The sequence below is a fragment of the Pteropus vampyrus genome, unplaced genomic scaffold (assembly GCF_000151845.1).
Source record: "Pteropus vampyrus isolate Shadow unplaced genomic scaffold, Pvam_2.0 Scaffold16, whole genome shotgun sequence".
NCBI classification, from domain to species: domain Eukaryota; kingdom Metazoa; phylum Chordata; class Mammalia; order Chiroptera; family Pteropodidae; genus Pteropus; species Pteropus vampyrus.
Genome location: NW_011888797.1, coordinates 9,999,825 through 10,021,695, shown reverse-complemented (window position 1 = coordinate 10,021,695; position 21,871 = coordinate 9,999,825). Strand labels below are relative to the sequence as shown.

The 21,871-nt window shown below is 51.9% G+C and overlaps 1 protein-coding gene across 4 annotated transcripts in view; it reads left to right on the top strand.

The window, feature by feature from the left end:
- IFT27 (intraflagellar transport 27) overlaps positions 1-4,936 on the top strand; it is a 20,989-nt gene extending 16,053 nt beyond the window's left edge. For 2 of the 4 annotated variants that reach the window (XM_023527409.1, XM_023527407.1), the window contains 2 exons: positions 3,766-3,977; positions 4,711-4,839. In XM_023527409.1, coding sequence (XP_023383177.1) covers positions 3,766-3,942 — 177 coding nt within the window. In that variant the 3' untranslated portion in view covers positions 3,943-3,977; positions 4,711-4,839. Of the gene's footprint in view, positions 1-3,765; positions 3,978-4,002; positions 4,231-4,710 lie in introns of all 4 variants that reach the window. The other 2 variants (XM_023527406.1, XM_011387384.2) reach the window with 2 other exon arrangements.
- Positions 4,937-21,871: the final 16,935 nt, after the last annotated feature.

Sequence of the window (21,871 nt, the reverse complement as noted above, 5' to 3'; positions counted from 1 at the left end):
TACTTCTGGACTCTCGATTCTGTTCCACTGGTCCGTGTGTCTGTTTGCTGCCAATACCATGCCGTTTTGATTACTGTCGCTTTGTAGTGTAATTTGAAGTCGGGCAGAGTGATGCCTCCAGCCTCATTCTTTTTTCTCAGGATGGCTTTGGCAGTTTGGGGTCTTTTGTGCTTCCATACAAATCTGATGATTTTTTTTTGTTCCATTTCTTTAAAAAATGCCGATGGGATGTTGATGGGGATTGCATTAAATCTGTATAATGCTTTAGGTAATAAGGTCATTTCAACTATGTCGATTCTCCCAGTCCAAGAACACAGAATATCTTTCCGTTTCTTTGTATCTTTTTCGATTTCTTTTAACAGGGTCTTGTGGTTTGCATTATATAGGTCCTTCACATGTTTCATTAGATTTATGCCTAGGTATTTTATTCTTTTTGTTGCAATTGCAAAAAATTATTTTTTCCACTTTGTTTTCTGACACTTCATTATTAGAGTATAGGAACACTATGGATTTTTGAACATTGATTTTGTATCCAGAGACTTTAATATATTCGCTTATTGTTTCTAGTAGTGTTCCTGTGGACTCTTTAGGGTTTTCTATGTAGAAAATCATGGCATCTGCAAATAGTGACAGTTTGACTTCTTCGTTTCCTATTTGGATGCCTTTTATGTCTTTCTCTTGCCTGATTGCACTCACTAGGACCTCCAATGTTATACTGAATAGCAGTGGCGATAATGGACAGCCTTTCCTTGTTCCTGATCTTAGAGGGAAGGTTTCTAGTTTTTCACTTTTATAATGTTGGCTGAGGGCTTGTCGTATATGGCCTTTATTATGTTAGGGTATTTTCCTTCTATATGGATTTTATTAAATATTTTGATCATCAGTGGATGCTGTATCTTGTCGAAGGCTTTTTCTGCATCTATTGATATGATCATATGATTCTTATTTTTTAATTTGTTTATGTGGTATATCACATTAATCGATTTGCATATGCTGAACACATTTTGGATATTAACCCTTCATCAGATGTGTGGTTTGCAAATACTTTCTTCCATTCCACAGGTCGCCTTTCTATTTTGTTTGGCATCTTTTTAGTTTGATATAATCCTACTTGTTGATTTTTGCTTTTACTGCTTGTGTTTTTGGTGTCTAATCCATAAAATCATTGCCAAAATCAATATCAAGGAGCTTTTGCCCAGTATTTTCTTCTAGGAGTTTTATGGTTTCAGGTCTTAAGTTCAAGTCTTTAATCTATTTTGAGTTAATTTTTGTGAATGGTGTAAAATATTCTTTTGCATGTAAATATCCTGCTTTCCCAACACCATTTATTGAAGAGACTGTCTTCTCCACTGAGTATTTGTTGTTTTCTTGTCAAGTATTAGTTGATCATGTATGTGGGAATTTAGTTCTGGGCTGTCAAGTTCTGTTCCATTGATCTTTGTGTCTGTTTTTTATGCCAGTACCATACTGTTTTGATTACTGTAGCTTTGTAATATGGTTTGAAATCAGAAAGTGTGATACCTCTAAGTTTGTTCTTCTTTTTCAGGATTGCTTTGGCTATTCAAGGTATTTGGTGGTTCTTCTTTAACTTTATAACACCCCTCATTATGACATGTTCAGGACAAAAAAAAAATTAAAAAGAATGTCTTTAAACAGAAGTTAAAAGTTTTTAAAACATTGCTCATCACTGTAAGAAGTCAGACAATATTAAATACAAGTAAATTCAAGAACGTTCAAGTTCATTCCCCTTGCAGGCAATGAAGAGAAGGGAACTGATGTCTGTGGAGCACCTACTGCATGCTAAGTGTTTTGCACATGTTATCAACTGAATCTTTTAACAGCCTTCCCAGGCAGCCGCTCCTGTCCACATTTACAGATGGTGAACAGACCCAGAAATGTTGTGTGGCTCTCTCTGGTGACCCAGCTAATTAATGAGCAGTAGAACTAGAACTAGAATGTGGGCCTGTCTAGCTTGAGAGCCTGGCCCTTCTAGAATGGACTTTGGCCTCCCACACAGCCTACTTTGGGACTTTGAGAGACAGACTTCTAGGCTAGATTGAGTGCTAGTCTGAGCCTGCTCTAAGAATCCCTCACACGAAGCCAACGACTGTATGCTATGTCCGCGAGATCACTGTTAGTCATTTAACGTAAGGATTCCTGTCATTGGCAGGCCCTCTTAATGCATTTGGAAAATGGTTCAGTTCACATCTGCCATTCCTGGAGCGCTCCAGGGTGTATTTTGAGGCTTGCCTCTATTGAATTCCTTACTTTTTATGTTGTGTTCTCCCAAAATCTTGCTTTTGAGAGCTTCGAATTGATTTAGAAATCCTCATGCGTGGGCTTTGTAGGCCTCATTCTCTCTTTCCATCCAATACTTAGCTCCGCTTTCGACTGATGTAATGCTTTACTCTTTGACGTTGGTGTTGCCTAGGACATTATGCTCTGCACAACCAAAGGTGCCTCACAGGTATAACCGAGTTATTTCTCTAATGGGCAAATGGAGAGTGACAGCTTCCCTGTCCTTAGCAGTCGCGGGCTTAATGTGGATGGATGCTCATTCGGCTACAAACCGTCCTGCCGTTCCTGAGCCCTCTCTTAGCACTGCCAGCTCTGTCTCTCCTCTGGGCCGGTTTGTTTCCTCCACCTTGGGATTTCCCTTGCTAGAAAGTCCAGGTAACTTTCTCCACCGGAACTGGGTTCCTTTGCGCGTTTCTGTCATCAGCTGGCAGAGTGGGGAGGCTGCTCTTCTCCAGTTGGGGAATCTGAACTCTGGGCTGGGCTGTGCCCCGGGCCCTTGACTGCTGTCCGTAAAACACGGGCATAGAGCTCGATGACTTTGTAACAGTCTTCATTTTGGAAATTCCATTCATCGGGAATAGTTCATTGCCTCTTACCAAGGCTGCACTTTGCCAGCTGCCAAGGACTGTTTGAAAACAGGTTTGTGTGCATTCACAGCTGAGCTGCTGCCTTGAAAGCAGTGGGTTGTTTCTTATGACAACTTGTTGCTTCAAAAAATTTTAAAATATGTGCACACTATAGAAAACAGTGTGGAGGGTCCTCAAAAAATTAAACATAGAACTACTATGTGATCAAGCAATCTCCCTGGGTATTTATCTGAAGAAAATTAAAACACTAACTTGAAAAGGTATCTGCTACCCCCATGTTCATTGCAACATTATTTACAATAGCCAAGACTTGGAACCAACCTAAGTGTCTGCCAGTGGATGAATGAATAAAGAAATAGTGGTGTATATATATGTATATATATATATCTCAGTGGAATATATCCAGCCATAAAAAAGGAAAGAAATCCTGCCATTCGCAGAATGAACCTGGATGAACCTGGAGGGCATCATGCTAAGCGAGTTAAGTCAGAGAAAGACAAACACTGTATGATCTCTCTAATATGTGGAATCTTTAAAAAAAAAAAAAACAAGCTCATAGATTGATAGATAGAACAGATTGGTGGTTGTCAGAAGTGGAGGGTGGGGGATGGGAGAAATTGGGTAAACTGGCTGTTTTGGTTTTTTAGTTCAAATAAATTGAATTAAATATTTTTTAATATATGCATGCACACAAAGAGTGAGAGAAAGTCCTTTGGGCACTTTTAGTCATGAAAATATTCTTTTAGTTATTAAAATGCCGAGTCCTGGGTGACTATCAAAACTCCTAACTCGATGTACAGTCAGCGCCCCCCTGAGCCTGATGCGGGGAGCAGCGCGGGGCTGGCAGCGTCTGTGTTTCTGCCCTCACGCTTTCCCCCAGCTCCGTTCGCAGCCTGCGGGGGCAGGGGAGAGAGGCAGAGCGAGGGCTCTTCGTCGGGACCTCCTATGGCTTCTCTGGACTCCACAGGTGTCCCAGGCCGATGCTCTGCCAGCGCTTCAGAGACACCCCCTCCCCGCCCCTATCCGTGGAGCTCTGTCACCTGCAGTTCCTTTCTGACACATGATACCTCCTCGCCAGTCCTGCGGCCTCAGGTCTGAGCTGTTCCTGTCCCCACAGAGTCCCTTTAGGACAGCTCCAGGTGGGCGCTGCTGCCTGGCCCTTCTGCGGCTGGTCCAGGGAAGTGCAGCCGCGGCCTCAGTGTGACAGAGAAGGCGGCGCCGCTTACCTCGGTGCAGCCCTCTCCCGACACGGCCAGCACCGCCTCACCTTGATTCCTCCCAGGCCTGGATCCAGCACCGTCCCAGCACCCAGGCCTCAGGCTTTGCAACGGAACCTCCCACGAAGGTGGGGGTGAGGCAGAGGTGCTCCTCCTGGAGGGAAATGCCACAGCACCGCCCTGACCTGAGCTGAGGGTGGGCCCGTCCTGCGTGTCCCTTCCTCAGGAACGTGGAGGTCCTCGCCGGCTATTACTCTGCTTTGGCCTTCGGAGCCTCTGTCAAAACTAAGCGCAAGAGTCTCCTTTTAACATCCCGTCACACGTATAATAAGCACGACTAAAAGGACAGGCTCTATAGAAATAGAACTAGGTTCAGGCTCGGCTCCACCGATGACAAGTGTTTGGCTTTGAGCAAGTTACCTCAATCTCTCCGTGCCTCGGTTTCCTTCCGGCAAAGCGGGAACGATGATCGTAGCCTCCGCAAAGGGTGTGGAAGGGAAACGAGGCCCATGGGCGTAGCACCTGACATGAGGGCAGAGTGAGGGGTGCTGGTGGCCTGTGACGATGACACACGTAACACAACCGGCTTCTTAAACTTGTCTCTACAGAAGGAGATGGAAAACTACGAAGCCCCCTTCCACTGCCTGGCCAAGCGGTTCCACCAGCTGTACCGGGAGAAGGTGGAGGTTTTCCACGCGCTGGTGTGAGGGGCTGGGGTGCTGCCGGCAATCTGGTGGTGGCCCCGTCTCCTTGGAAGACGAGAGAAGATGGAATTGCCTTGGCACTTCCAATATATCATGATGGCCTTAAATAAAATGAGGAGAAAACGTGGAAGCAGCAGCCCCTTCCGTTCTTGGCCCCTGCAGCCCTGGTTCCATTTTGCACTTTGGCTGCTGGTTCCAGAGCAGCCCCGGGAGCCAGGCTGGGGACCTTGGGCGTCCTGCCTCCTGTGGGCAGGGAGGGGGGCTCGTGCTTGTCAGAGTGGGTGGTCCCGCCCTCACAAGGGCCTGAGAGCAGACCACACAGTGGGATTTGAATTTGCCTACGATTTGCCACAGTCGAGTTGCTCAGCTTGGAATTTACCGATGGCCCTCTCCTGATGTATCACGTTTGGCTTCGCTGCCTGTCCGCTCTCCAGATGCCAGCGCTCCCTTGCAGGGGCCCCTGCCACTGACAAAACAGTGCCCTCTGCCGGCCCCCCTTGGTGCCTCTTAATAAGGGGCCAGCCCCTCCCAGCTGCCGGGAACCCTGAGCGCAGGGGGAGCCAAGAACCAGGCCACTTTCCCTTAATGACCCGCCTCCCTGTGCGCCCGGCAGCAGTCATAATTCTCTGCACTGAGCCTGACCGTTTTCCATCCCGTCTCTGCTGCCAGATTAATCTTCCTAAAACACCACTTGCATCGTTTCCCTCCTCTGATTAAAGACCCACTGAGATTCTTCATTGCCTTTTATATCATGGCTGTGGGCCGCGGTCTGGCATCGGAAGCCACCTCTGACTGTCACCCTCACCTGGGGGGCTCGGCCTCTTCCAGCCCCAGAGCCCCAGTGGGCTTTATCACTGTCCCTCCGTCCCCATGCCTCTTGCCTTTGAGTCGGGGACATTGCGCAGAGAGTGCCAGCATTTGGGGGTAGACAGACCCAGGTTTGTCCCACAGATAGCGATGATAATGGAAATGTCTCGTTACTATTTATGACCTGCCATGTCTCTACATGAGCTAAGCACATTATATGTATTAGCTAATTTAATCTTTACAATGTAGAGTCTTATCTCACTTTACAAATGAAGAATCAGAGTCAAAGAACTAAGTGACTTAGCCAAGGAATAGCAGAGATGGGATCATGACGCCGGAGGCCAGCTCACAGCCATAGCTCTCTTCTGCCTCCTGGGCTGGACCTGTCCTGGAGCAGGTAGGTGGAGGTCTTTTAACCTGCAAAGGGTCATGGTTAGGCTGCCCCTCAAGGTCACTGTGATAAGCAAAAGGATGGATGAAGGACAGCAGGCATAGGGTGTCCCCTACATCAGGCCCCTCCCATCCCCCCTTTCTCTTCCGGTTACTTCTCGAATGAACTCGCTGTAGCCACAGCAGTCTTCCCACTGAGTCGTTTTTTCAGAGGATACCAAGGCCTACAGTGGTCTAGGCACCAGCAATGCCAAGCTGCCAGTCTCATACCCCAGGTTCCAGAAGGGGAGACCTACAAAAAATAACCAAGAGGACGTGGAAGGGACAAGTCCGGTTGCCCCACAGTTGGTTACGGGGACCCACAGCTGCAGACAGAGAGATGTTAAATAACACACTTCCTAAAGAGATCACAAAAGGCTAGGCCCAGGCACCTTCCCTGCGGCGTAATAAGAGGTAGCATAACCGGCTCTGCCACTGGGAGCCGCCCCCAACCTCTCGCTCCTGGCTCTTCCTTGTTTCTGTAAGAAAATTGAGGGAGAGTGAGGGTAGACATGGCGTTGGCGAGTGGGTACCACTCCCTCCTGCCCCACCCCCAGAATCAAGCAAAGGAGGTCCCACGAGACTCCTGAGACGGAGGACGCTGCCAAGAAGAGGGAGCTGGCACCTCGCTCCCCAGCTGGATGCTCGCTGAGCTGCAGGAACCTGGTGCCAACCGCAGGCACACGGTGGTGCGGGTGTCCTTGGGGGAGCATGGCATACATCCCCGGAGTTGGGGAGACTCGGTGGGGAGAAGCCTGCTCCAGCAGCAGGTGCAGCCCCTGGGCTCGCCGCACAGGTCCTGGGCAAAGGGAGCTGCTTCCCACGGCCAAGGTCAGTGATTGTCCAGCTGGGGGGGGACACGGCTGCCTCCTCCTGAGGAGATGCCAACCATGGAGGAGGCTCAGCCCCTGAACAGCCGGGCACCCCATCTCCAGGGAGATCGTGGCTGATGGAACCAGGCCAGGAGCAGGCCTGCAGGGGAAACAGAAGGATCCCCCCAGCCCGACCCCCTCCGCTCTGAGACCCCCAGAGAAAGAACAAAGAAAGTTCCTACTCCCTGCTCCGCTTCCGGGAATGAGCTCCGAACCGGGACTCGGAGTTTCGAGCTGGCCCGGTCTGGGTTTTAACAACGCAGAGTGCGTGAACTGCGTTCAGGTCAGCCAGTCACGAGGACCCAGCGGAAAGGGGGACTCGGTGGAGTGTGACAGAGGAAGCATTTAGAAAAAGTAAGGTGGTTTAGGCTTGGAGCCCACCGAGTTGTGATTCTCCAGTAACTGGTTCCACGATAAATAAATGATCGAGATAATTTTAGACCGTGCTAAGTACGGTGCAGGCAATAAAATGAAGCTGTGGTAGCTGGTGACTGTGGGTAACTGAGTTGGGAGAGGAGGAAGAACCCTGAGGAGAAGTGACATTGGGGCTAAGGTCTGACAGTCACATGGCCATCAGGGGGACGAGCCATCCAGCAGCAAAAACGGCAAGTGCAAAGGGCCCAAAGTACAAACAAGGAACTTCGGGCCAGGGATGAAGTTGTCTGGCACATACCAGGAAAAGCAGAAGGAGGTGAGGTAGGCAGGGGCCATACTGGAAGGAATTGGGATTCTCTTGTAAAGACAACAGGAAGCCAGTGGAGCACCGACATCATAGCTTTTACGTTCTCATAATGCCCAGCATTATTCTGGGAACATAGAAAGGAGCTAAGAATTACTTCGCTTCCCCGAGGACCCCATTCTCAGAGAGCAAACATTTATGAACGCATGCTGTGTCTGTAGATTTACTCATTCAACATTTGCTGAGCACCTACTACGTGCTGGACCCTGTTCTAGGAACTGGTGACTTGTCAGTGAGAAAATCAAAATTCCCTCTCCTCAGGGATCTCAGAGAGAGGTGCAGTTAAACAGGAAAATGACGGTCTGGCAGATGGAAATATTGCAAGGAGCACAGAGGGTGTGCTGGGGATGGGGGTGGCAATGTGACAGAGGGAGCGCAGGAAAGACCTCCCTGAGAAGGTGACATTTAAGCCCGATGTGTGAGGGCAGAGCACCTGGCACCCTGGTCATGGGTGGTTCATTGGCCCCTCAGAGGTGAGATGGGCACAGGCTGTGTATCTGGACTTCCGGGGGTTACAGAGTTGAATGGGACTCAGACTCTGCGCTAAAATCACCTACAACCCACAGAGGAGAAGGCTCAGCCAAGCTTGACTTCTATACCAGAGCATCCCAGCCAGGGTCTCCTGACGGCCGCGGGAGGACACGGGAGCTGATCGCTTCTCTTGCTGTCTCCTTCGGGACTGAGGAGAAAGCTTCTGTTCATTGCCCACCAAGAGGGCAGGGAAGCCAGGCGGGGGCGGGGGGAACACAGCAGGCCGGTCACATTTTGGAGTGGGCGTTCAGAAAGGTAAACCAGTTCCCCAGTTCAAACACAATGACACTCAGTCACTTTCCTTTGTTGGGGGTCCGCGTTCAGATGTGGATGGTGTGGGAGGCAGCCCCCTGAGGGTGTCCCCAGACTCAGTAGTTCCCCACGACGCTTTCTGCCACGAGAGCCAGCCCTAGATTCCCATGGCTGGCAAGGCGCGTTGGTTTGACCATCTTTGGCAAGGAGACTCGGCAGCAGGAGGAATCCTGCTTCGGCATCTGTGATAAAATCCATTTGTATCGGTACTAAAGTGCTGTGTTTTCAAAAATGGAATATCAAAAACTAAAAATGTCCTGTCCCAAACCGGGGTAGCAGTAAGCACAGATTCAACTGAGTCAAGGGTGGAAATCTAAAATCTGATGGAGCTTTACCCGTCCTGGAGATGTAGAGGGGAGCCTTTGGTTTCGCACCCGTGCACCCCATTTCTGTGCCTGTCCCTGTACAGGGGCCCTGATGCATACTGCGGATGACTGAGGCTCTCCCCTCGAGAAGCTCAAGTCTGGTGGGCAGGGAGGCTTTCTAGGGACCTTGCAGGACAGTACTGGATGCTAGCTGGGGAAGGGCACTCCAGACAAAGGAAATGGCAAGTGCAAAGGCCCTGAGGCATGAAGCTGGGTCTCTCTTGGGGGCACTGTGCATGCAGGGTAGGGTGGGTGAGGGGTGAGTGGGCACCCAGCGGGTGAGAGGATGGAGAGAGAAGGATGAGGCAAGAGCACAGAGCGTTTTGCACACAGAGCAGAGGAATTGGACTTTTTCTAAGAGGGCGTGGGAGCCAATAAAGGGTTTTAACAGAAGCGATTCACCTGGATTTCTGCTTTAGAAAGATCAACCTGGGGGCAATTAGAGGATGCAGCGGGAGAGGAACTGCCTAGAGGTAAGGAGACCAGGTGAGAGAGTCACAGTACTGTGGCTGAGAGCTAATGGGGTGACATGGAGACGAGGCTTTATCCATCTCCAGCTCATTAGCAAAAACTTGGGAAGCTTATGTTCAGCCCACTCACAGCTGTCTTCGTGCCCTCCTTTTCCTCAGAGCACCAATTGATTTTTTTGAATGCGTTATCCTTTGTTTACTTTAGAGACAGAGAAAACAAAGAGACAGTAACTTCTTCGGGTTGCGAATCATTAGTGATGGAGCCAGGATTAAGAACTCAGGACTTGCCAGCCCTCTGTGGAGTTTATGATATTTATGGATACGATGCCGATTGCTCTTCCTCTCTGCCAGTAAACAGCAGATAAGTATGAAGAGGATGGCAGCCGAGAGAGGTCGTTTACGTATCCCAAAGGCAAGAAGGCCTGAGAAGGCTCGTTAGGAGAAAATATTGACCAGGCTGTGTCCGAGTCTTACCTGTGATGTGAGGGAAAGGTGCGTTTTTGCCCACGCTGTTATGTGACCGGTTCTAGGGGCAAAGGGGGGTGACCCCGGATTGAGTGTGGGGGCAGGAGACCAGGAGAGCAGACAGTGTCACCTCCTGGGGCACAGGGACCGCATCTGGCACGCCTCACAGGTCCCCTAGAAGCAGCTGGGCTTTTTAGTGGAAAGAGCACTGGTTTTATTTACATTGGAAAAGTGGAATTAGAATGGCATCTGTGCGTCCACAGGCTCTGTTACCTACGCTCTCCGATGGTCAGCTTCCCCATTGATCAAACGGGCACCACGGCATCAACCTAACCGATTACTGTGTGTGGATTCAGAGACGTGAAACCTCCTTTTACCAGGCATGGTCTGTAGTAACGACCAATGTATAGTAGGTCATTTTCAAATTTCCTTTAGTAACTGCGGCTTTTTTATGAGCATAAAAACAATGTATTCCCATTGCAAAAAATAAGAAGTTGGAAATGGAAATTATTCACATCCTACCACCCAGAAACGGTCGCCAATAACATTCTAGTATATGTGCTTCTATCATTTCTCCTCTGCAACATATAAATATAAAATTCTGTATGTGTTTTTTAAACTGAAAATATGATGATGCCATATATGCTATTTGGAATTTTTCTCTTTTCACTTAATATCTTGTGGACATCATTTAGGTCAAGATATAAAGTTTTACAGGACCGTTTTATTTCTTTTTAAATCATAAAAAAATTTTAAACATACACAAAAATAGAAAGAGCAGCTCGATGGACACTCAGTTCCCCATCAGGCAGATTCGGAATCTGTAAGATTCTGCCACCCCTGCCTCACCCTACACCCGCTTCCATGACTGTTATTGTTATAGTAGTTTAAACCAAATATCAGCCCTCTGTCATGTGTCTCTACACCAACCTCAAGGCCATTATCATGCCTGATGAAATTAACAAGGATTCCTTAGGAGCATCTAACACAGTCAAGATTCAGCTTTCCCGTATTAGCTTCAAAAGATTCTCTTCCCATTGGTTTATCATTTGATCATTTTTAATGACCTCCCGTAGATGGACACCAGGTTTCCAAGTTGTCACTCATGAACAGCGCTGACAACCACATCCTTTGGCACGTATTTGCGGACCCCTGTCCAATTATTTCTACGGGACCAATTTCTAGAAGGGAACTTTCCAGGTCAAAGCCTATGCACTTTTTTAAAGGCTTTTAATAGCATTTGACAAATTGCCCTCCAGAGAAATCGTACCAATTTACGCTCCCACCAGCCAGGACTGGCACCCTGGACAGCCTGGGGTTGTTAATGAAAGGGAATGAAAGGGAGAGAAAGCAGGTGGAGAGAAAAAGAGACAAGGAAGAGAGGCCTGGAGTGAGGATGCAAGGTGGAACCTCGGAGCTCTCAGTGTCCCCTGGGTGCCAGCCGGCGTGAGCTTCAGAGGATCTCAGACAGCCAAGGCTCCCAGCCCACTGGTGACTGCAGCAGATTAAGTCTTAAAGCAATGATTCAACGGAGATGGAGAACAAAGCGGGAGCAAAGACGCTTCGATCCATTCTAATTAGGAGCTGCCTTTCCCGAGAAACCAGGAGCGGGCGGCCACGGCTGAAGGGAGAGAAAAAAAAAATGTGGCAGCCCAGCTGTGCTCGAAGCTCGTCTATCTTCCTGAAATCGCGAGAAAGAGCTCCATCCGCTGGGCTCGCAATCCAGGGGGCCCTGCTCTGAAGGTTACAGAATTCGACTCGGGACAAGGAGCTCCACCGTTAAAGAGAGACCGGGGACACTGTCTTCATGCACTTGCTAAGGGCAGGGAAGAGACCCGCCCGTGACACGTGGTGGGCACCTACCTTGCTGCTTCTTTTTTGATTGATTGATTGATTGATTGATATAGCTGAAAAACTAAAATTTATTTCAGATGCGAGAAGAGCAGATAAAATTAAGGTACCCTTGAGGCCTGGCTCTCTACACACACGAATGGCGCACAGGCTGGCTGGCGCTGGCTCCTGCGGCCGGGGTTAGCTGGAGGTTCACTCCACAGGTGGGTGTCCTGATGACTTGCTAGCCCTTGATGGGTTCTCTCCAGTTTGCACATGATATGCATATGTCGAGCCCAGGCACTCGAAGAACTAGTTGCTGGTCTTCAGCTGACGAAGCTGCTCCAACCGGAAGCTTCGACTGTGGGATAACAGACGGCCCGCGATGAGTTCGTGGTTCTGAGCCCAGAACCTTAGGCGCTGTGTCATCTGTAGGATGATGTTTAAATTAAGAGCACGCAGGATCCGTGCTATGGCGGATTCGTGCCGGCGTTAAAGTTTCAAGCAAAGATCAAAAAACAGTTTCGTGAACAATGTGTCGGCAATTCACACATAGCTCCATTTTGTTTTGTGTGGCAAGTCTTTGAAGTGAGTGTTTGGCTCCAACTTCAGAAAAGAGGAATCTGAACCCCAGGAGGTGACGTGACTCACCTGGCCGGCAGGAGTCGGGACTTACACCTGGGTTCCCTCCAACTCGGGCCTCTTTTCTGGCCGTCGTCCCAGCGTCTCTGAGCTTTTTCTGTCCTGGATTCTGACAGGAGCTCCCTTGCCCGGGTGTGTCGGGGCTCAGGAGCCGAGTGGAGAACCCCGCAGGGTGACTTAGCCCCTGCGAGCCCCGCTTTCGGCCAGCATCTCCCCAAGGCCCCTTCCAGCCTGTTTCCTCTCGACCTTCACAACAACCCAGGAGGCCGAGGCCACGTTCCTATTTCACGGCCAAGGACATGACAGGCCTGCGACCTTCCTTCCGAATGAAGCTTTCCAGGAACACTCACAGCTGCTTTTCTGGGACCTGTGAATCTCAGGCAACGTCTTGAGGAAAGAACATTGGGTCCTTCCCAACAGCCTGCCTTCGGCACCTTTCTGCTCTAATAAGCAGAAGGTGGGAACGACTCGCAGAAGCAGAGGGTGTTGCTGTTCGCCTGCATGCAGCGTTCTAGGCTCCGGAGTCAAACGGCCTCTGCATTTGGGTCTTCCACTCAGTCACCTCCTCACAGAGTGACCGTGGGCAAGTCACTTCACCTCTCTGAGCCCCGATATCACCTCCCTCGGATGGTTACCGAGGATTCGCGATGCAGTGATACTCACAAAATGCTCAGCCCCTGCGGGAACGCCCAGCGTTCATGCTTCGCCATTGCTGTTGCTGATGTCACCCCGATCCTAGATAATCCCAGGGAGCCGAGTCTACTGTCCCCCCCTTCCATTCAAAGTGGCTCCGGGGTGGAGTGGCCGGGTCCGCTCTAAGTAACCACTGTGAAGTGGCCCGCTGTGGCCCCAGAGAAGTTTGGGGAGAGATCTGACTGGCAGCAGGAGCCTCGGGTTCAAGTCCACCTGTTCCCCTCACTGGGAGGGCCTTTGCCTCAGGACCTCTATAGTGACGAGGTCAGAAGAACATTCCCTAAGAGTCCTGAGGTTCTAATTCCTTCGGTTCTCCATGTGCAGCAGGCAGGCGACAAGGGTTTCATGAGGGGATCCAGGCACAGAGACAATGTGTCTCAGTCTGCCCTGGCTTTCTGAGCGCCAGCCAAGTGCCAAACCTTATTCTAGGTGCAAGGGCTTCAGGGCTGAGCAAGAGAGGTGACACCCTTCTCCTTGCCAGGATAGTGGCGGAGAGAGACAATAAGCAAGTTAACAGACACATATATAACCAAGCTGTAAAAGCTGCTTGAAGGAAAAAAAACCAGAACCCTCTGAACAACTCTACAAAGGAGGCCTGATTGAGACTGGGGAAGAGGTTGTCCAGCAAAAAGCCTTTCTGTTGAGATACGAAGGGGTAGGAGCTGGACAGTGAAACAGGGAGACTGTATCCCAGCCAGAGGGAGCAGCATGTTCAAAGGTCCTGAGGCAGAAAGGAGCAGCAGCTCCCACCCCTAAGAAGAGCCTCCTCCTCTGTCCTCGCTCTCCCCGGGTTTCCACACTGCCCTTCCCTCCCAAGAACTGCAACTTCTGTCCTTGAGCGAGTAGCAGAGACCAGGTATGCCCCAGGCCCATCCATGAGCTGCAAAATCAGAGCGAAGACCCGAGGGAGGCCTCCGCTGGCCTTCAGAGGTGACCGGGATGAGAGCTACGCGGGGCAGGGGAAGCTCCCAGACCCCCAGATCGTAGCTGCGCAGGGCGGGGCGGCACCTTCATCCACCCAAACCTCTCGTCGGATGGATAGGAAGGTGCAGACACAGGACGTCCCTCCCAGAACACGGCTTCCCAGCTCATACACCACGTCACCCTCTGCTCGCTCCCTCTCTCCCCAGTGACAGGGCAGGGCACGCCCACTTTAGGGCCGGGGAAGCTGAGGCCCAGCGAGGTCCAACAACTTGTCCCAGCCACACGGCTAGCAAGGAGGGAAGGCAGATGATCCCCCAGCCAGCACCTCCTCTGTGCCAGGCGTCCCACAGCCTTCGCCTGTTTTAATCCTCACATCAACATTTCGAGGTGGGTGTGAGTTTACCCACTTTACAGATGTGGAAGCTGAGGCCCAGAGCGGTGAAGCCGCTTACTTAAGTTTAGTCAGGGAGTAGAACCCACAGAGAACCTGTGCATTTTGGGTCACTGAAAAGCAGCCCCGGTGGACAAGCAGATGCCCAGGAAGGGGACAGAGGCTGGGACTATTCAAGGACATGCCTGCGGGGAAGCAGCTGTCCTGGAGGATGTGCAAGGAAATCCCATGCAACAGACAGGGAACCTTGGAAATTGGAGAAAGGCCCCAGGAAGGTAGAGATAGGGGAGGTGGACAGGTAATAGCCCCAGGTAACACTTCCGGGGGCTACGCCCAGGGTCGGCCCTCAGCGAACAGGAGTTCCCTAACTGCGCCTCCTTCGGGAACCCCACGGGGGCACCGCCTCCACCACGAGCTCCTGGTGAGGGGCTCGCACTCTCCTGCCACCCTCCCGCCCGCCAGTCCTGCCTCGGCTGCTCCAGAGGCCCCCCGCCCTGCAGGCCTGGCACTCCTGGATGCCCGGGCCACATTGGGTCACACCTCGCCATGCTCACGGGGCCCTCAGCCAGCCAGGCTCATCGGCCCCTCCAGAACAGCGGCAAGGGCAGCGGGGCCCAGCCCAGCAGAGGCAGAGGGGGAGAAGGTGGTGCCCACAGACCCTCCTGACCCCGTTCCGACGGACCTCACTTCCAAGACCATCTGCTCAGGCAGGCGCAGGCCGCACAGGGCAGCAGGGCAGAAACGGCCGGCACCCGGCTGGCCACGTGCTGGCCTCCAGGGCCCGCCTGGTCAGGAGGCCTGGCTGGCCTTCCCGCTGCAGCTGCCAGCACGGCTGGGCAGCAGGGGTGCCAGGCTCTCGGCACAGACCCTCCCTGACAGAGGTCCCGGGGACAGAGGGCAAGGGAGGACCCCGTGACCTGAGAGGGTGCGCGCACTGTGGACTGGGTGCAGGGAGTGGAGCCCCTCTGATGTCCCAGATACTCCCTGGCCTTCATGGTGCCACCCAGAGTTCTCAGACCAATGAGTGAACTCAGTGCCCCTGCCCTGGTGGGTTTCCAGGGCCCCCCAAATAATTGCTAAAGCCCCCGACCATCCCCTTGCATCTGCTTGAGCCCCACTAAGCTAGGTTTGCCTTGGTCACTACGGTGACGCTGTCTCAGCATCCATCAGAACACGTCTCCTGATCTGCATTAAGCCCTTCAAAGGCCTCCTGTGCCAAATTAATGACCCAAATCCTTGTCCCGGGCAGCGGCACGCACACCTCACCTGTCCCATCCCTCCCCCCGACTCTCTCACTGCTCTCTGACACACACACACACACACACACACACACACACACACGCACACACGCACGCACCACTGTTGGTGCTTTAGTTTCGAAGACTTTCAGTTCCGTGTTTACTTAACTCCTCTATGCCTCAGTTTCCTCATCGAGATACTTAATAGCATTTTGGTTTCGGTGACCCCGAGACCCTGGGAGCAAGTGGTCACTTTTAGGTGACCCTGGAAGCACAGTGGGAGGTGGGACAAGGACAGAGAAGCCACTGGAGTGTGCAGCGATGAGCGGTAGCCTTGTGGGCAACGGGCCTCCATATTCCTGGGGGTCTCTGAAAGTTAGCGTCAGGAGCACCTCAGAATTGCACACCAAGGGGCCAGGAAGCTGGGACGTTTGTCCTCCAGTTCCCATCGGTGGTTGGTGAGGGTACCCCTGGGAAGTACAGACCCCCCAGCTTTCCAACCTGCCCCTTGCAGGCCTGCCGAGCGACACAGGAAGCTGTCAGCGTGTATGAGGATTGTCCGAGGGGACCTCCGGGGTGACCTGAAGGAATATGGCGGGATATTAATGGCCTCTGCTAGAGTGGGTATTTCTCTCACGGCATCATGTAAATTAACTGGCATAATACATGTAAAGTGTTTAATACAGTGGCTGGCACATCATAAGTGCTCCGTGAGTTTGAGCTGTAATAATAATAATAATGTCATTATTATTGTTTTTTTAACAGACGTTATGCTCTCTCTGACCTCAGGGCCTTTACCCAGGCTGTGCCCCCTGGGAACACTCTGCTCATCCCCTCTCCACCTGGTTAACATCTGAACATGCTTCAGGTCACAGCCCAGATGTCACCTCCTCAGGAAGCCTTCCCTGACCCACCGGATTAGATCATGTGTCCCTCAGACATGCTCAGAGCACCTACCCTGCCCCATTTAGTCACCGTTGTCATTTTAGATTTGCACAGTTTGTGATTCTTTGCTCACTGCCGGTCTCTCCCGGTGGTCTGCAAGCTCCCTGAGCACACAGGCTGGATCTGTTTTGCTCGCAAGGACATGCCCAGAGTCCAGCACGGTGTTGCCACACGGGAGATGCTCGAGAAGAAACTGGCAATGTAGAGAGGCGAATCCGACGATCAGCCGGGAAACAGCCCAGAACGAGCACAGCGCAGTGACGTCAAGGCCGGGTCAGAGGTACTCGCAGGAGAGACCGATTCGTTCTCTCCTTCGGTAATGATTCGTGGACCGCCTACTCTGTGCTGAGCCTGGGGCAGGCCATGAAAACGGGATAGGTACAGTCTCAGCCCTCACGCAGCTTCCCACCCCACAGGGGCCTTTGTGCAGGGGCATCGTGGAGGAGAGGCACGGAGCCAGGGAGGAAAGGTGTGGAGGGACAAGGCTGTGTGCCCGCAGGCCTGCTCCCCCTCCCCCGAGCACCAGGAAGACGACATTGCCCAGCCTCCTTGCAGTGCGGTGGGGTCACGTGACCAGTGGGCTATGGGAGAAAGCCATGGACAGCACTTCCTAGAAACCTCCCCACAATCCTCCACAGGCCTGCAGAGCCTAGAGCAGGGTCAGCAAATGTTCTCTGTAAAGACTAGAGGGCAAGTGTTTTAAGTTTCATGGGCCAGTCTCCGTTATAGCTCCTTAAGATTCTTCCAAGTTTGACTGTTTAACAGGGCAGAGATTTTATGTCTTGTTCACTGAAGAGGCCCGGCACACAGGAGGTGCTCAATTAATGCCTGTGGACTAGTGTATAAATGAAGGAAGGGGAGAAGGAAGGGCCCTGGGTTTTTTAACGCACATTTGAAGACAAAATTCCGGATGGACCCAGGAGAGACTACGAATTCCCAGCAGAAGCCTTGGTCGCACCAGATCCTCTGCACGAAAGTCGGAGAAGAGAGCGATCGAGTCACAGGTGTGACCTGGGCCTCGGCTCTCGAGTGACCAGCAGCAGGACTCCGGGCCGAGGACCCGCTGGGCGGGACGGGGCGGGCGTGACGTCAGGGAGAGCCCCGCGGAGGAGCCAGGCTCCGTGGCTGGACGCGCCGGGTCTGGGGCCGCAGCAGCACCGTCCAGCTTTCTGAGGCCGGTCCCCTCCCTGCCCAAGGTCCCCAGCTTCCCCCGGCGGGTCCGCATGAACTCGCTTTCTGTCTTGGCGACCAGCGCCTCCTTTGCAAAGCCGAGCTTTAATCCTGATAGACTCGTGTTCAACGTCACGTTCTCTGTTGCTGTTCTCAACAATCTGCTTTTCATTTCTTTTGTGCCCTCGGTCTTATTCTTCCCTTTTCTTCTAGGACTCTCTTTCCTTCTCTGTTCCCATCCGGTTACTGTTCCTTCTACGGCTTCCATTTCTTCCTTTTAGCATTTTCGTCCCTCCCACCTGATCATCTCTCCTGCATCAATTTTACTCCTTTTTCCTCTCTCCTTTTCCGGTCATCTTTCTCATCTCATCCACCCCATGCCTTCAAATCTGTGAGTATCTGCCTCACTCTCTCTCCTCCCCACCTCCTCTCTCTCTGTATTTTCCCTTCCTCAAACTGGGCTGTGACTGCCACCTCGGAGGAGGCCACGCTGTAAAGCTGCGTTTCCCGGAGGGCTGAGTTGTGATCGTTTTATTTTTGCAACGTCCTTGGATGGATGGAGGTGCTTGTGCAGGGTGGGGTTGCGTGCTGGGTGGGAGGGGACCATGACGACGAATAGCACTTGCGATTAATATAGGTCAGGTGCTGAGCAGCGTCCCAGGGGTCCCCGTGAGAGGAGAACCTCGTCTGCGGCCGGATCCACAGAGGTGGCCGTGGTGTATCTCGGGGAAGCTGTGAGGAGGGGACCTGGCATGGTGGCGGGCGATGGGAGAGCTGCTCTTCGGTAAAAGGAGCTCCTTCTGCTCCTCCTGGGGGCCTGTGAGCGCAGGAGGGCCCTTTCTGGGCACTTCTTCGGAGCGGATCCTGGGACTGCTCCCCAATGGCTGGCAGGTGGCGGAGGCGGCCCGATCTCACGCAAGATGCACAGCACCCACCTGTGCCCAGCTCTGCGCTATGTTCTCAAGATAACCGCTAAACATCTCTGGTGCGCAGCATCCTCATCCACGAAATGGGAGAAGTATCATCCACCGAGGGATCAAGGACACTAGTAAAATGGGGAAGAAACAGCCTTTTTAAAACACCTTCACTGTGCCACACCCTTCCATATCTATCACATCCAACCTTTGAACCTGTGGGGCAGCCCCAGTTACTACCATACTCCAAATGAAGAAATCGAGGCTTAAATGTCACGAGGCGAAATGAGATCAGAGATTTGAGAAGAGCTCTGGAACTAGTGGGCAGCTCCTTTCTCCTGGCGATTTCCAGCACAGGACCAAAACAAGCAGTTTCGGGCATCCTGGGGACCGCAGGCAGAATCTTCATTCCTTCAACTAAAACTGTCGCGTGCCCTTTCTGTGTCAGGCAGCACGGCGGTGATGGAGACGTGATAATGGGCAGAGCCGACAAGGTTTCTGTCCTCATGCAGCTCACATTCTAAGAGGGAGACAGATATCAAAACAAAGCACAACAAAACCTCGCACACAAGTAAGAACACAGGGACAGACTGTGCCGGGTAAAGGAAACAGGGCTGCAAACAAACAAACAAACAAAACAAACAAACAAACAAACAAAAACACCCACCAGGGAACCTAATTTAGATAGAAGAGGCAAAAAGGAGCATCCCCGAGAAAGTGACGTTTCCGTCGCAATCTGAAGGAGGAGCAGGTGTTGCCCAGGTGAAGAGCATGAGAAAAGCATGTTCCAGGTAGCAGGGTGAGCATGCGCAAAGGCCCTGGGGCAGGAAAGAGCACAGCGGGACAAAGGACCTCGAAGGCGGACAGAGAGGGCTGAAGAGAGAGAGCTAAAGGCAGGGCGGGGCAAGAGGTAGGTCCTGGGGAGACAGGCAGAGCTAGGTCATATAGGGTACCGGGAATTTATGTGAACCCATTTCAAGGCCTGAAGCAAGGAAGGGACACGAGCGGATTCCTGTTTCCAAAAACGCCCCCTGGCTGCTGTGCAGAGAAGGGGCTGTGGAGGAAGGAGCAGGAATAAACAGAAGACCCCTAGGGAACATCTAAACAAGAGAGGGCAGCAGCTTACCCGAAGAGGGTACTCAGAGCTCTACAGTTTGTAAAGCTCTCTGCTTTGTCGCAGGGAGATCAGCACGATTGTGCCCATTTGACAGATAACAAAAGCGAGTCCTTAAGACGTTAAAATGGCTTGTACAGCGTGACTCATCTCCTAAGTGCTGGACTCCGGATTGGGAGCCCACGTGTTCCCATTCCCGGTCCACGCTTCCTTCCTTTCTGTCTGATGGTCCTAGGAGAGTTGATGGTGTGCGTCGAGTGAGAGTTCAAAAAGGAGCCACTGGGCCTTTGAGAGGTGCAATCTTTGGGCATCTTTCTTGTTGTTGTGCTCTAACTGAATCTTTCAAACGTGAAGCTTCCTAAATCTCGGTTTCTAAATCTGTGAGACAGGGGCAATGACCAGCTCTTCCTGCAAGGGCGATTGTGAGAATTAAATGGTTGTAGAGGTAAAGCACTTAGGAGAATGTCTGGCACACCGTGGGTGCTTAATCCATGTCAGCTCTCCTTTCCTTGAAGAGGACAGGGGGTCCAACCTGTCTGTCCTCAAGAGCCAGTGACATATGCCCATTGTCGAACCACTGACCGTAGGTGATGGATTTGACACTCAACCCTGCTTCCTGCCCAGTGCAAGCTCTAAGCGTCGGCTGCAAGGCTGAATCAGTTCTCTGAGTGAGTCCCCAAGCTTTGGCCACAGATTTATAGAGGAGAAGCCAGTCGCACAGCTGCCCTCTGGCCGGGATGTCCCTGCAGTCCCCAGCAGCAAGCCACCCGTGGCTGGTTCCTGTTTCCATCTCCTCCTAACCACATACCCAACTCCCATGTTCAGCCAACAGACAGATCTTTCCTGGGCCCAAGAAACGCGAGAATGTGAGGGTAGGAAGCCTTTTCTCACCCAAGAAGGACTTCCTTATCGGCATCACGATGAGTCCAGGCTGTCACAGGGTCTCACAACAGTCTAAAGGTGGGTGGCACATTCCTCTCCAGATAGAAGGGAAATAGGGTGCTCAGAGAGGCAGGGCGACTGTCCCCCACTGGCAGGGATGGTAAGTGGACTCAGAGCCACCTGACTTGCCCTGTGCTCAAGAAGGGAAGAGGGATCGAAAGGCTCGGTGCTCCCCAGACTCCAGTGATTTCGGTCTGAAGGGTTCACTGTATTTAGCATCATAGCGGCAGCTGCTGTACTGGCTGAGAGCAGGTGCGTGGAGGTGCGAGGAAGTGGGTCTAAGTGCAGACGAACGTGAAGGCCTGGCTTAAAGGTGCAGAGCGACGAAGAGCTGCGGGGACGGTTCGGGGTGCCTTTGTCACAAGAACAGAGACTGGGGCACGATTATATGCCAGCGAGGAAGAGCCAGTAGGAGGAGAGCGAGGCCTTCAAGATGCAGGACTTTGTTTCCGCCGTATCTGTGCCTTTCATCTCGGCCACCTCAAATCCTATTTGAAAACAGAGTATAAATAAATGATCAAATAATAAGACATTGTTCATTCCCTGCCAGCCGGTGACCTTGAAGGGTCTTAAGAACAGTTTTTGTTCTCTCGGCTCATTTCAGATTTGCTCTACCGTCAGAAACAGACAAACACTGACTGGGCCACTGCCACGTGCCAGGCCCAGGGCCGGCTCGGGACACAGAGTCAGAGCCCAGCCTCCGCCCTCAAGAAGCTCACAGTTTGATGGTGCAATGGACATGGAGATGAGCCCCCGCGGGACAATGGGACCCACGCACTGAGAAACACACAAAGGCACGAAAGCCATTCAGAGGAAGGAAGGAGTCTCTTAAAACTGAGGAGGGCAAGTGTATCATGGAGGACTTCAAGGAAGAGGCAACACCCAACCAGAGTTTTGAATGACACCAAGGGGCCCACCAGGCAGACAGAGGCACAGCACATGCGAAGGCTCTGTGTATGACAGAGCGGGAGCCTACAAGGGCTTCGATGCTGAGGAAGCCTGAAGGTAAGAACAGAGTGAAATGAAATTAAGCTGGAAATGGGAACAGGGGCCAGGTCAGCAACCTGGATCACCTGGAGACTTTAACAACACCCTGTCCAGAGAAAGGAACCGATGCTCTTCTGTCCCCAGTTTCAGGGAGAAAGTTGAGGATCAGAAGAAAGCTATTAGGGATTCATTCAAAGAGTGTCCGCTGTGTGCCAGGCCGTGTTTCAGAAGCCTGCAACATGTCGTTGAGCAAAACGAGCAAAGAGCTTCACCCCTAAAGAGCCG